The following is a 13,353-nucleotide window of genomic DNA, read 5'->3' as shown; positions in this document are numbered from 1 at the left end:
TTTGGTGCTAAGATTTAATATGGCAAAGAAATAACCAACAAAGAAGCATCATGCAAACAGCTCTGTTCATCAGTTCTTGGGGTGCAGTAAATTCTCCTTATGAAACTCAGACATCAGCTTTGAAAACTCAACTCTGTTTGCTATGGCAAATTTGACAAAAGACAAGATCCAGACCCTGAAAGTGGGTCCCTTTATGCAAATGTTTCTGGCCACACTGCACTGCTGCTTGAAGGCCACCTCCTGCAGGCAAGCCAGACGAAGCCACAAGATAACCCTTTGGAAAGAAGCCTGTGTTCATCAGGGCAAGCCCGCATTTTTCAGAGTAAACTCAGGAGTCCCGAGTTTCAGACCACAATCAAAAGCAAGTTTCCACTATGCTACTTTTCCACTGATAGAGAACCAACTAGAGGAGGATCATTCTTCTCAGTAAATACTACAGTGCAAAGTTCAACAGTGTTTGTCCCTGATTCAAAACAGTTCAGAGAGACATGTGCAACTTTCACTGCCACTAATAGGCTATACAGTAGTAGCCAGAGGAGAAGTGTTTAAAAGTGCTGGGATTTCTGGAATGGCAAAGGAGAGTTCTTCAAAAATCCCTTTTTAGAAGACAGAATTGCATGAGATGGGAACCCGAGTGCCCTAGTGTCTTTAAAGATACCAAACTGTTAATCATTTAGCTCCAGCATAAGTTCCTGGCTTTCAAAAATAAAAAAAAAATATTAGGGGTGTAACATCTCAAGACCTGAAATAATTTGTTACTTGCAATATTTAAAATTGTAGAGCCAAATTCTGGTCTGCATTACTGTGGTATGACTGAAGTCATCCATTCACTCAATGAGCTTTCCATATTTATAGTGATATGGATAACAACATTTGGTCCAGAGCATTTAATACGAAATATAACTCCAAAGCCATATTTAATCTTCCTTGCCTTCCCTTTAGATTTCTTCCATAGGAACTAAACAGGAAGCTTACAGGAAAAAAAAAAAGACAGATCACAGAAATATAAAATCTTCCACACTACTTTAAATGGTACTAAAATATACATAAAATCATGCTAACTAAAAAGGAGAAAGAAAAAAAACAACCTTCAGTCAGCATATCTCTGCTGGAAATTAAAAGGATTCAGTGGATTTAAGTAGTTGTAAACTGGATGCTAGACCACACTTTTACACTGCCAGGTCAGGAGAGAATGTCAGGAGTGAATTACATGAGGGAAACTTCATGTGTTTTCTGCTTGTTTGGAGAGGAGGAAAATGCATATAAAAACTGACTTCTAATTTTGGTTAGCATTTTCAAGCCTAGACTTCCTATATATACAATTATACATTTATTTTAAAGGCCATGACAATGAATTCATTAATTAAAGACTTTTCAATGAATGAATAATTACATATTTTTAAAATATAATGCAATTATAGATGGAAAAATAACTTCTGTGAAAATCTAGACTGTATTTTGATCATAAATTCACAGTTAAAAATATTATAGCTTTCATTTAATTCCACAATCCCAAAATTAAAATAAAATCTGTGATATATCATTCCTATCAATACTGATATCGATACTACAATATGGATCAAATTCTGTTGCCTTTACATTGCATTATACCTAACAAGTCCTGTCATTGTTCAATGTGATTTATTCTGGTGTTAAATAGAAACTGGTGAAAACAGCAGATTCATTTCTCATATGTTATAATGTCATAAATATAAACAGCACTTATTACACAAGATGAGAGGACTTGCTTCCTTCACTTTGACTTCTTGATATGTTTGATGTACGCTTTTTTACAGTTTTCTAGCTACTGACCAACTGCAGTGATGATCCAAAGCCAAAAGAAGTTCTACATATAGGCTTACTCAAATAGCATAGATTTACTCAAATCAATCTAGTGAGTGACATTAATGTAAATGCTAGGTGTGTAAATGTTAGGCCATTAATACACAGTGAAAATAGAGCTGTATTTTTTTGTGTAAGTAGAATGTTCTGTCCTGTATCACTCTAAGCAGCTAATGTGTATGTGTCAATAAATTTACACTTAAGCATATGAAACACTTGAATTCCTTTTTCTTAGCATACATGTCAGCTTCCACTCATAATATCTTACTAGTAATTTAAGTCTGTTGCTGTCACAAACCAACTGAAAAATTCTGTGTCAGATTCATTTCATTGATAGAAAATGACCTGGACACTCTATTACTCGAATTTTTTTTTATTTGCAGAAGAAAAAATTTGCACATACTTGTAAGTGCTTCCTCAGAAATTCTTTTTGACCTATATAGGCGAATTGGTTATCAGACAGGTTTCTAACCATCCTTTCCTACATAAAACTGTATTGAGAAGCAACTTACGGGTCAATTCCATGAGTGGCTGCAGTTCCCCACTATTGCGGATCTTACTCAGTATTTCATGTCCTACTTGGATGTTAAGAGGTCAAACATCTAGAGTGATCTTATTACAGATGCATGCAGCGGTCCTCAGTAGATTTGGAATACATGCAGTTTGAAAAGATATTATTCATTCAAATGAGAGTTCTTTTGAGTGAGTTTGATTATTGCCTAAGAGATAACCAAGGAAGTCAGAATGGACAACTGTCCTTCTTGTCTAGAACGTCTCACACCTTGAGTTTTCTTCTATTCGACACAGAACATGCTGCAAGCTACTTAGAAGCTGCAGTGGGAAAGGCATATAGCCCTGAACCTTTTTAGATAGGCTATACCAAACTTGACAACTGTTCTCTTTCTATACCTGTACAGTAAAGCAATTTTAGCTGCAGTTAAAGTTGCTGGTGACTAAGGACCAAACAGGTCAAGACAGACTTTTGTTGAAGACAGGGTACACAGAGGAAGCAACCATCTGCATTTTCAGAAGGAAGGACTTTGCTGTCAGTCCTCAAAGTGAAACTCTCCAGGACCGAAAGGAAAGTGACTGTGGTGGCAACTTCTGGATACAAAATTCATTCCCATAAGAAACTGTTGAGGGGATGACTCGTTGAGACTAAAATATTTTTCTTTCTGTTCAAATGCCTAATAAAGCATTGAAGTTAAAATCCTATTATATTTAGATTTTAGATTTAGTCTGGTAACTTCTGGGTCTTAGTCTCTTAATTTTATGAGAGAGCTCAGGCACAATGGTCCTTCCCTATTTTAAGGCTATGTTCACCTACATAATTTACACGATATTCCCAGATTGCATGCTGGGGGACATACCTTAAATGCAAATAATAAAAAAACTCAAGGGGAAAAAAAGAGCCAGTATTCTTTACTTTACAGATATACCTTAGCAAACTGAGTGTGCAACGGTTTGCTATACTGTTAATAACTTTGGTAACTGTGACTTTTCCTTTTTTTCAGATATAATAAACAGTAATTTTTAATAAACAGTTTTATATATTTTTCAGATATAACAGCTAACTTCTTGAGTTATCTTAATTCTTCAGCAATGCCTTTCTTTTGATTAATGTGAAAGTGACAATTTATCAGTGATGACTCCACAAATAGCTTGCAGGAGTTACAATCAATAACTTGTAATTGGTGAGATGCAACCCTGAAATAGAAAAGAGCTTAATTTGCCCCAGTAAAAAGAATTATCTGAGAAATTTAGGAAGACTAATGTTTCTAAATTACTATTATTTTCCTTCATATTTTTCCATGGAAATATGTTGCATTCTGCCAGTAATCTGTTCCAATGGAACCACCGCAAAACTAAAACTTAAGAGTGTTGAAACACAAATCTTAAATTCTAAATGGAGTGGTTTTTTTAAAGTTTAGTCCAGTTTTATTTCACTGTGACAGATCATTTAAAGAGTAGAAGCTATTATAGCCTGGTAGGCTAAAATATGCGCATTTGGTGGGAACAGATGAAGGGACTCCTTATATTTGTGGACAAGACTCAAAAATAGGCTACCTATGGTTAGATTTCTAGGTATTTATTTAGGAACTTAAATAGAAGGTACTGGCTGCTCCACAGGTTTTTTTTGAAACTATGTTACCTATTAAAGGCATAATAGACTACAGTTATTTAGTTTCTTTACTTTTCTTAAAATTTTGAATCTTCGTAACTGTAAGTGCTCATTCTAAGCACTCTCCATGTATTCTATAGATGGGTAAAGATAACTACTATGATGAAGGTTTCTAACTGACACTCATTAGATGACGTAAGGCTTAATGTATGTAAGAGGCAAAAATATTTTCATGAAGAACTCATATGAAGGGGTAGCTAGTCTTCAGTTTCTGCTGTTGACCTCTCAGAACAGTGCTGTCAGGCCAGAAAAAGGGAGAAAAGGCTTTCCGTTAAAAACAGTCTTAAATACAGATTGTGTGAAAGTTCTTCTACATAGGTTTATTTTAGCTACCATTTGTCAAGCTGTTTCAGCAGTTCTCCTACTGTGAAACCTGATAACTTTTTCCCTCCATGCATTCCTTCTCCCAAATTATTAGTCCAGTTTCTGATTCTATGAACAATTAGCAAGCAGTTTAGCTTACTAGCTAGACTTAAGCTTGCTAGGGCAGGAAGAGTGATAAATGCTGACACTTTGCCAAATTATCAATAAGGAAGTCTTTACTAGCAGTGTTAGAATCTGGATTTGTTAAACTGTTAGTTTGTTGACCTTTAGGACACAGTACAAGACCCAACTATCGCTAGGAATCTGCGATATTTCTAATGTGGTAAGAATATTTTTGTTCATATTTTTACCCTTATGCACTTTAACTTATTGTGGGCTGGTATGATGTGTATCTTTTAAAAACAGAAATACATATAATGATTATTATCTGTATTTCTTAATTTACTGTGTTCTTCATCTGTTAAGAATTAATACAGGAATAAACATCCAAGAGCAGGAATTCAAAATGCTTCACTGAGCTTCCCTGTTCTTAGAAAGGACTCTATGTTTGGGCAGTGGTAGGTTAATGATTGGACTCAATGATCTTAAAGGTCCTTTCCAACTTAAGATGATTCTATTACCTTCCCACTTCAGGCTCTAGTCTCTGTATCCCACACAATGACTCCCTGCAGTTCTGCCACAGGTGCCTAAGTACCAGGAAAGGATCAGATGATTTTCTGTCCTTAGCATTTCCTACTGGCTAGCTCTGGGCAGATCTGCTCTTCCCTGAGGCTTTTGGGATTGGCAGTCTGAGAATCGCCTGCCTCCCAGCTCTCTACTGAGAGCCCAGACATGTAACAGAAGGCTGTTCTGCGAGCAAGCATCAGAAGCATTGGTTCTGCAGTGTCCTTTGTGAAGGTTCCTATACTTTTCATAGTTGTTAACCAAAGGACTTCACAGAACTGGATAATATGAACTCTGTTTTGTGGGCTGCAGAACTGAGTTACAGAGCATCTTCCAGGTAAAAAAATGAAACCAATGAAGCTGCCTAAAGTAATTACATAGTGCTGCTGGAAATCAAGCTGTTTTATTCTAGGTACCTAAATATAAATTTATGAGATTAGCTGAATATATATTGCCCATGTATATATTTCTAGAGACATACTTCACGTTTGTTTTACGTGTTAAAAACTTTCCTACGTGTTAGCTTTTAGAATAATTATGTAATTGGTATCTTGGCTGGTGACATTTTAAGGAGTTATTGCAGTGCTTTCATATTTAATGATTACAAGAACTAGAGATTATCCAGATGCGTATAGGAATGCTTTAAATGACCTGTGATTGACTATTTCATCTATGGAGGGCTTGTGTGAAACTGCTCTGAACTGGCTACTTCTGTCTCCACACCAGCTATTTGGAAATTTTTCACTGACTTCCTATGCTGCAAAATCTACTAAATGCATGGGGGTATCTCAAAGACAATAAAAATAGCCTATGCATATATGGGACATATTTTTGATACTCACCAACTACTAACCATATCTCTTTATAAAGACCAATCTCTAACACTCATACAGTAAAAAACAAACACCAAAAAACCACTTAAATCCCATATTGAAACCAGTGGAAAACTTGCCTATCTACAGCTACACACTCAGATCGTTAATAAGGTTAGCTTGCAGACTTATTTATTTACTGGAAATATTCAGCAAAAAATAAGAATATTTCTTTCTGGGTTTTGTTATGTTGCACAATTCTGGCATGTAACCTTGATTTTCTACTGACATTTCATTATTTTTTTTTCTATATTTTGCCACAAATTGTGACTTTTTTATTACTTAAAACTTTCTTTGAGACTAGATAGGTTGTACTTTTATCACTTGCTCATCAACATTGACTACAATCAAGCACTAAAGACCTGATCCTGATTCCATAAAATGTTTCACTTGTTACCCACAAAAGATGGGGCTAGTTCATCATCTGGTGCAGACCTGTAATGATCCATCAGCTTACAATATTTTAACGTTTGTATCAATACCTCTGTGAAGTTATTCCTATTTTACACCACAGCAGATTATATCAGAACTGCAGCCCAAGAATCTAACTATGTTGAGGCCTCTGCTACGGATTCAAAAAGTTATTTTTGTACAGACAGTGGAGACAGTACTTCCAACTGTGAAAATCAGCAAAACGAGTATTAAATTCTTGGAGCATCCTGTTTCTCCTACCATATAAAAAAAAGACACAGTCTAAAAAGAGTCACTGCAACAGGAAGAGACAAGGTGTTCCCTCGGCGACTAAACATAAAAGAAACTGAGCCCACTTAAAAGCTTTGTTGATCAAGGTATTTATTCCCAATAGACTTCAAAAGTATCTTCTAATAAATGGGAGTTTTCAAATGTGGAACATTTGCACATTTTTCAGCTATAAGCATAGGAAAAAAGCAAAACACAGCTAAGGACAAGATTTACAAATGGTGTCATTTAAAGTAACCCTATTTAATTTGATAGAGAAACAACTAAATGATTTTTTAAAATCATACAGCTAAAAGCTTTCACCATACTCTCACTGATGCCAAAGATATTATCTCCCTTTTGAGACCAATGCAAGGAAATCAGACCCAATTCTGTATTCTACTGATATTAGCAGGAATTCTGCTTAAGCAGACAGCAAGGTTGTAAAACCTTTAATTTTATTTTTTTTAAAAACTATGAATGCTTGATAACCTATCAGATTACTATGATAATTCAAGCAAATATACAGGTAAGGGACAGATTAGGTAAAATTTAGGCTGAAGTAATACTTTAATGATGTGACCATATTTTGACTCATAACTAAGTTAATTCATGTTATAGACAAAGCTTAGCTGCCAGTGACATTATTCAGAGCATGATCAGGATCCGTGGTTTTTTAATTGTATTTTATAATACATCTTTCAGTTTGCTTTGCAGCAAACTTTTCTTCCATATAATATCAGCTCTGCCAAAAGACTTCTATTTCACATACTGTATGCATTAACACTTTGACATACAGTGAAGTCCCAGACCTAGAATTTTCAAAGGTTTTTACAACCCCTTATGTGTGATAATGTGCTAAAAAGAATTTAAGTTCTGCCAGATTCTACTACTATTGTAATAACAGGGTCAACAATTAATCCTTACATTTACAGTCTTTAAACTTGGTATTTAATACTGAGTAGTACAGTTATAAGCCCTTGCAACAGGCATGTGTGTTCACCTAATTCCTTTTAAGTCACTGCTCTCTATTGTGTCCATCCAGAGGGCAAATCTTTATCACTGCGTGAGATTTCACATTCTTAGAACATTAGAGATTTCTCCCAAGCTCTGCTTAATTTATTCTCCCCCTATTATCAACAAATACTCAGAACAACGATAAATTAACCAATGCTAGGAGGATTTCTTCTGAAAAGAAGCAGAGAGCTCGACAGAGAAAAGAAAAGCAACTTCTTAATCTTGCTGGCAGATGGAAACCCTACTGTTCACCACTGTACAAAACAAATCCGGGAGAGACATAATTGCTCCAGTGTGTTTTAGGTATAACTTCACTTCAGTAGCAATGTCATGGCTCTTTTATTATGCTGCAACCTTGTTAGAATTAAGGGCCCTATTTGGAAGAGACCAAGTAACTTTGGGCATGACAATTGTAAAACTGAGTCGGACAACTCCTTTCCTACATTTTACAACTGCTACAGACACCATCTTTACCAACAATAGTTTTGTTGTTTTCTGGTTTGTGTTTTTTTGTGGGTTTTTTTTTAATAATGAGAAAACACCATAGCACCAGGAAAGATCTTATATCAAAGATTATTTTTTCTAGTAACATTCCAATAATAGGTGCTAGGCACAGAGATTATTTCAATCCAAAAACACTGAGTATTTGTAGGTATTCTATATGTATTTACATACAGTTACATTTGTTACGATAGACATAAAACTTAATTTGAGAAACTTCTTTTCTGCAGAGCTAGTAAAAAAGACATAGTTTCCTGCTGCCTGAATAGTCCTTCCTGGAATCCTTGTGAAGTTTCCTTCTAAATTAAATGCAAAGATTCACGCTCTAGAGAATCTACAACACATACCAGTCATTTTTCTGTGTCAGATAGTCTGCTGCTGAAGTTGAAATAATTATTTTACCTTAGAAGCAATTTAAAAAATTTAAATTATATAGCAAAACAGACATATACATGCAGGTCTCTCTTGCACTATACTGGGGAGACTGGACCATTTCACCTGCTGATCCCTGGGACTCAGAAAAACTTCAGCTAAGACCACTAGCTGAATCTAGTGAAATCAGCCTTTGACTTAATAACTTTTGCTCACTTTGTGAATGTTTATCTGAGAGACCCCTGTACATTCTCTCTTTCTGAAGGTTAACGGCATTTTGTTAAACTAAAGTTAACACATAAGATTATTTCACTGCAAAAAAAGGAACAATGTAAATATTTATATTCTTTTTCAACCTTAGAAGTGAATTGATCAGTTAAATACCAGAAGTGCTTTACATCACGAACAGTTCTGAGAAAAGATTCATACTTTTCTAACTCAAAACACCTTTTTGTACAGGTTTAGACTAGGCAGATACATTAAAGAGTTTTCATTCAAGAAACAGATCCATATCTTCCCCGTGTAACTTACTAAGAAATTACAAATAAGTAACAGTGTGAAGTGTGCATCCACAAAGAAAACTTTCCTTTTGTTAGTGGGACCAGTTCTGCATTCCTTCTGCACCTAGAACTCCCACTAGCTTCCAAGCCTATCTGGGGGAAGCACAAGGAACCTTTGTATTTCCTAAGATGACTGTAAAAGGTATCTATTTTATATTAGAGACAAATCTGCTTGTCACTTACACAGAAAGGCCAAAGTGTATTTTCTATATATAGCTTCATAGCCTCATTTTCAGTAAGGATTCTGAAATCTTTTTGCACTCTGATTAAAAGCTGGATTCCCATTTGCTTCAAAAAGCTTATAAATAATAAAAACACTGATTTTTCATTTCTTATGCATGAAATTCAAATCAGCATCACAATAGTGCATTGATGCCAGGCCCTTACAAAAAATTTATAGTGTTGAAGCCATGCCATTTCAACTAAATGAGTTTATTCATTCCAAACACATTACCAACAGATTTAGTATTAAAGGTGAGGAAGGGGAAAGGAAATCAAAGGATGTCTTTTAAAATACTGAATTTTGTTTACTTTAGACAAGTCATAAAGCAAAAATATTTTCTAAAAAGAGCTGCTTAAGAGCTGGTGGGCACTGAGCTGACCAAATATGAGTCACTACTTTTCCCATTCAGTTGCTTCTCACTTCTGTAACTTTTTTTGTCTACAGAAGACATAACTCAAGAGCCCAGTCAGATCTTCACACCCCCTCTCTTGGTACTATGAAAGACACCTCATACTTCTCTTTCTTTTTTGTGTTAAATAAAGAAACTTGAAAAAAAGTCAAGAATTTTAAGAATCTTTTGAGGTTGCTCTACATGGAATGGATTCTGTTGTCTTAAAAAGAAGTCAGTGCTATATGATTAACACTATATGAATACACCATGTAATTTTCTTCATGTAGGGATACTTTATGAATAGACAATTGAAGAATATAGGACTTAAGTTAACAGAGGGCGATGATTCATACTTTATCCAGCATTTTCATTTAGTCATATTTTTTACCTGCTGTAGTATGCTATTTTATTTTATTTTATTCCTTGGTATTTTTCCTCTCCTACTTTCAAATACGAATCCTTATGTCCTTTTTTATCCTTTAACTACTTTAAATAAGATTAGAATACCTAAAAGATGATTCAGAAGTATCTCCCTTGTACTCCATTAGGAAAATTAGGTCAAATTCTACTCCCTCTGTAGTCAATGGAAAAACTCTACTGACTTCAATAGCAGATCAAGCCCTAAACACACAGCTCCCTGTAGTTTCTCAGCAAATGGCATACTGTATTTCAGAAAAGTTCAATAACTAAGTTCTTTTCATAATGCTTCTACAAAAACGAGAAGCCTGTAGTTTTGTTTCTGAAACGTCCTTTATACAGAATACTAGAGGAAAATATTTTTCATATAGCTTTTTAATTTTTAATAGAATTTCCAGAAAGAAATTAGTCTGCCTAATGTTGCTGAATATATTTCAGTAAGTACCAGATAACTTCTATTGATTTTTCCTGGGCTGCTTGGGTTTAGATTTTCTTTTAACTTTTAATTAGCATCCAACCCATTATGTAAAGATAATCTACGCAAATCTTTCTTAATTAAGTTGGTTCTACTGTGAATGGTCACATGAAAAGTGGCATAAGATATCCATCATGCCTGTGCGGACAGTATCGCTTCTTGAAGAAATTTAGTTTCGACATAGTAATGAGGAGCTGAATCCTTGAAGCTCGGAGAGGTTAATTCACCCTGGGTGTGTAACTCCACTGGAATCGGTGGAATTGCAATATGGATGAAATTTGACCCCTTCCAATGCCTGTCAGAAATGGGGCCAGCAGGGGGCAGAAGCCCTGATTGATCTGACACCATCAAGGTTGTGCCCAGGTATAAAGGGCTTGAATGGAAACTGATCACCGTACTGTGCTCCCTCTAGGACGCCTGTTGATTCAGAAAGAGGGAATTCAGATCGAGAAATACCTCGTTAAAATAATAAATGCATAAAAATTAAACCTTTCTCTTCGGAGAGTTAAGCCCCTTCATGGATGTCAGACTCACAGAATAATAAAAAATTAATCCCAGCCAGACTGGCCCCCAGATGCGCCTGTGGGCACCGGTGGGAGGTAGAGAGGGATGGAGGAAGAGGCAGCATTTCCACCCCCGGTAGGACAGGAAAGCGCTCCCGCCATCGGAGATTATACACTGCAGCTCCTCGAATGTGCCAGCACATCTCAAAAAGCCGGAGCGCCCCGGTGGCGCCCAGACGGGGCGGCGCGGCGGGCGGCCGAGGGCTGAGCCGTGCCGGGGAGCGGTGCGGAGAGGTGCGGGGGGGACGAGAGGGGTGGTGCGGGAGGGGGCGGACACGACACGGGACGACACAGCGATTTCTTTCTGCTGAAGCTGCCGCGTCTTGTTCCCACTGCAAGTCCCCCGCGGGCTGCACCCTGCCCACCAGCTCCACGGACACCTAAGGGACCACTCGACACCCCCGGGGAGGCTGCAAAGAGTGAGGGAGGCTGGGGACGGCGCTACGGCGCTGACACCGCCCTTGTGGAGCCCGGCGACCGTCAGGCCGAGCCCCCCGAGCCCCCCCCCCAGGGCATCTCCGGGGCTGGCGCTGCCTACACCACCTGCGGGGCGCCGCTGCGGCCGGGAGCTGCTCTCCTCAGCGTCTGGCAAAGGGCCCCTTCACATATATTTTCTCCTCCCCTCGCGTCCTGGAAAACTTTTTGCCCACTGAAATCCTTTGCAAAGGGAAAAATAAAAAAAAAGAAAGCGGAGAATGGAGAAAAATCAGAGCAGAGAGCCTCCATCCCCCAACTTTCCCTTGCCTCACCCCTCCGAGGAGAAGGCAGATACTTGTTGCTCCATTTCAGCCCCAACTTGGTGAACTTGAGCAGAGTAACGATTCTGTAAATTCAACAAAACTGAAAATCGTACACGCACTCCACATAACTGAGTTTAGTGCTGGAAGAGAAGTCACGCTGTTCAACAAGTATTTCTTTCATCTTCCCACCCCGCCAGTTGCATACTCTTTACTGCCTTAAAACCACATCCAAAGTTAAAGGCTGAAGCTAACGGGAGCCATCCCTCCGCGGCACCTGGGAGGGACGTCCCCTGCCCGCGCTGCCGGGGGCTCCCGGCGGGTCTCCGCGCCCCAAGCCGGACCCAAGTGCCTTCGTGCCCTCTCGCCTCCCCAGCATCGGGAGCCGCTCTGACAGGTTTCTTCTGAAACGCGGCCCCGGGCCGTGCCGAGTCCTTCTCCCCGACGGGGCGGGGGAGTGGGGGGAGAGGCGCCTGGACTCCCCGGCTCCCCTTTGCTTTCTTACCTCCTCTGACCTCTGCAGCCCGGAGAAGGATGGCGAAGGTGATGAGCACGGTTACAGCCGAGTCCCAGGGCCACCTTCTCGTTTTCCACCTTATGGACCATCTCTGCATCTCCATGCTGGGCACCCACAAGTGTGAATTAAACCCGGGCGCCTTCAGTTTATACCAGCTCCGTCCTTTCCACTATATTCCCAGAGATGATTTCTCCTATAGAGCCATACGTGATATACCAAGAGGGGTTTTCTCTCTCTCTCACCCCACCTCCCTCTTTGCTCGGCCTTGCGCAGGCCCCTCCGACCCGTCCTCCCCAGTGCCCTGCCTTCAGACTGAAGGGAGATGAGGGGCTTTAATCAAAATGCAAAGAGCGCCGCATCCCCCTAAAGGCTTCATCCCGTCAGAGGGCTGGGCGAGAGGCTCCCAGGGCCACCCCTGGAGCCCAACTGACAAGCCAGCCGCCGGGCGGAGGCCAATCGCGCGGCTCCCCCGGCCGCCCACAGCACCGCCCTTCGCCTCGGCGGCGGCACACCGTCCGCTCCACGGCCGCCAGCAGCCCGCGGCACCGCCTGCCCTCGGGACGGGGGAGAGGGGCCGTCCCGAAGGCGCTTGGGGAACGGGGCACGGCGGGGCGGGAGCGAGCCGGGGGACGCCGCCGGGGTGTCCCAACACGGGGCTACCGCTGCCCCCCCGCCGCCCCCGCCCGCCCCACCGCAGCGCCGCGGGCCCCGCGCGTCCGGAGCATGCGCAGTGCTGGCCGCGCCGGCCGCGGCTCCCCTCGGAGCGGAGGGGCGGGCAGCGCGGAAGGGGGATGCGTTGGGGGGGAGCGGGAGGAGTGGACAGCGGGGCGACACTGGGGACAAGCGGAAAGCAGGGGGAGGGGGACGCCGGTTGGGGAGGGAATGGGGAGGAGGGGGGGTGTTTGAGGGGAGAGATGTGTGTGAGAGGAGCCGGGGCGCTGAGGTACAGGCCTGCTGCGGTGCCCTTGGGGCACCCCGAAAGTGTGGCTCCTGGCGTTGGTGCGGCGCCAGGCCCGGGC

The 13,353-nt window shown here is 40.5% G+C and overlaps 1 protein-coding gene across 3 annotated transcripts in view; it reads right to left on the bottom strand.

Moving 5' to 3' along the window:
• The window catches only part of COL11A1 (collagen type XI alpha 1 chain), a 161,527-nt gene extending 148,769 nt beyond the window's left edge, over nt 1–12,758 (bottom strand). For 2 of the 3 annotated variants that reach the window (XM_074597971.1, XM_074597970.1), the window contains exon 1: nt 12,323–12,715. In XM_074597971.1, coding sequence (XP_074454072.1) covers nt 12,323–12,437 — 115 coding nt within the window. In that variant the 5' untranslated portion in view covers nt 12,438–12,715. Of the gene's footprint in view, nt 1–12,322 lie in introns of all 3 variants that reach the window. The other variant, XM_074597969.1, reaches the window with a different exon arrangement.
• Nucleotides 12,759–13,353: the final 595 nt, after the last annotated feature.

Source organism: Larus michahellis, chromosome 8 (genome assembly GCF_964199755.1).
Source record: "Larus michahellis chromosome 8, bLarMic1.1, whole genome shotgun sequence".
Taxonomy (NCBI): Eukaryota; Metazoa; Chordata; class Aves; order Charadriiformes; family Laridae; genus Larus; species Larus michahellis.
Note: the sequence above shows the minus strand (reverse complement) of the source record. Positions and strands in the feature narration are given on the sequence as shown.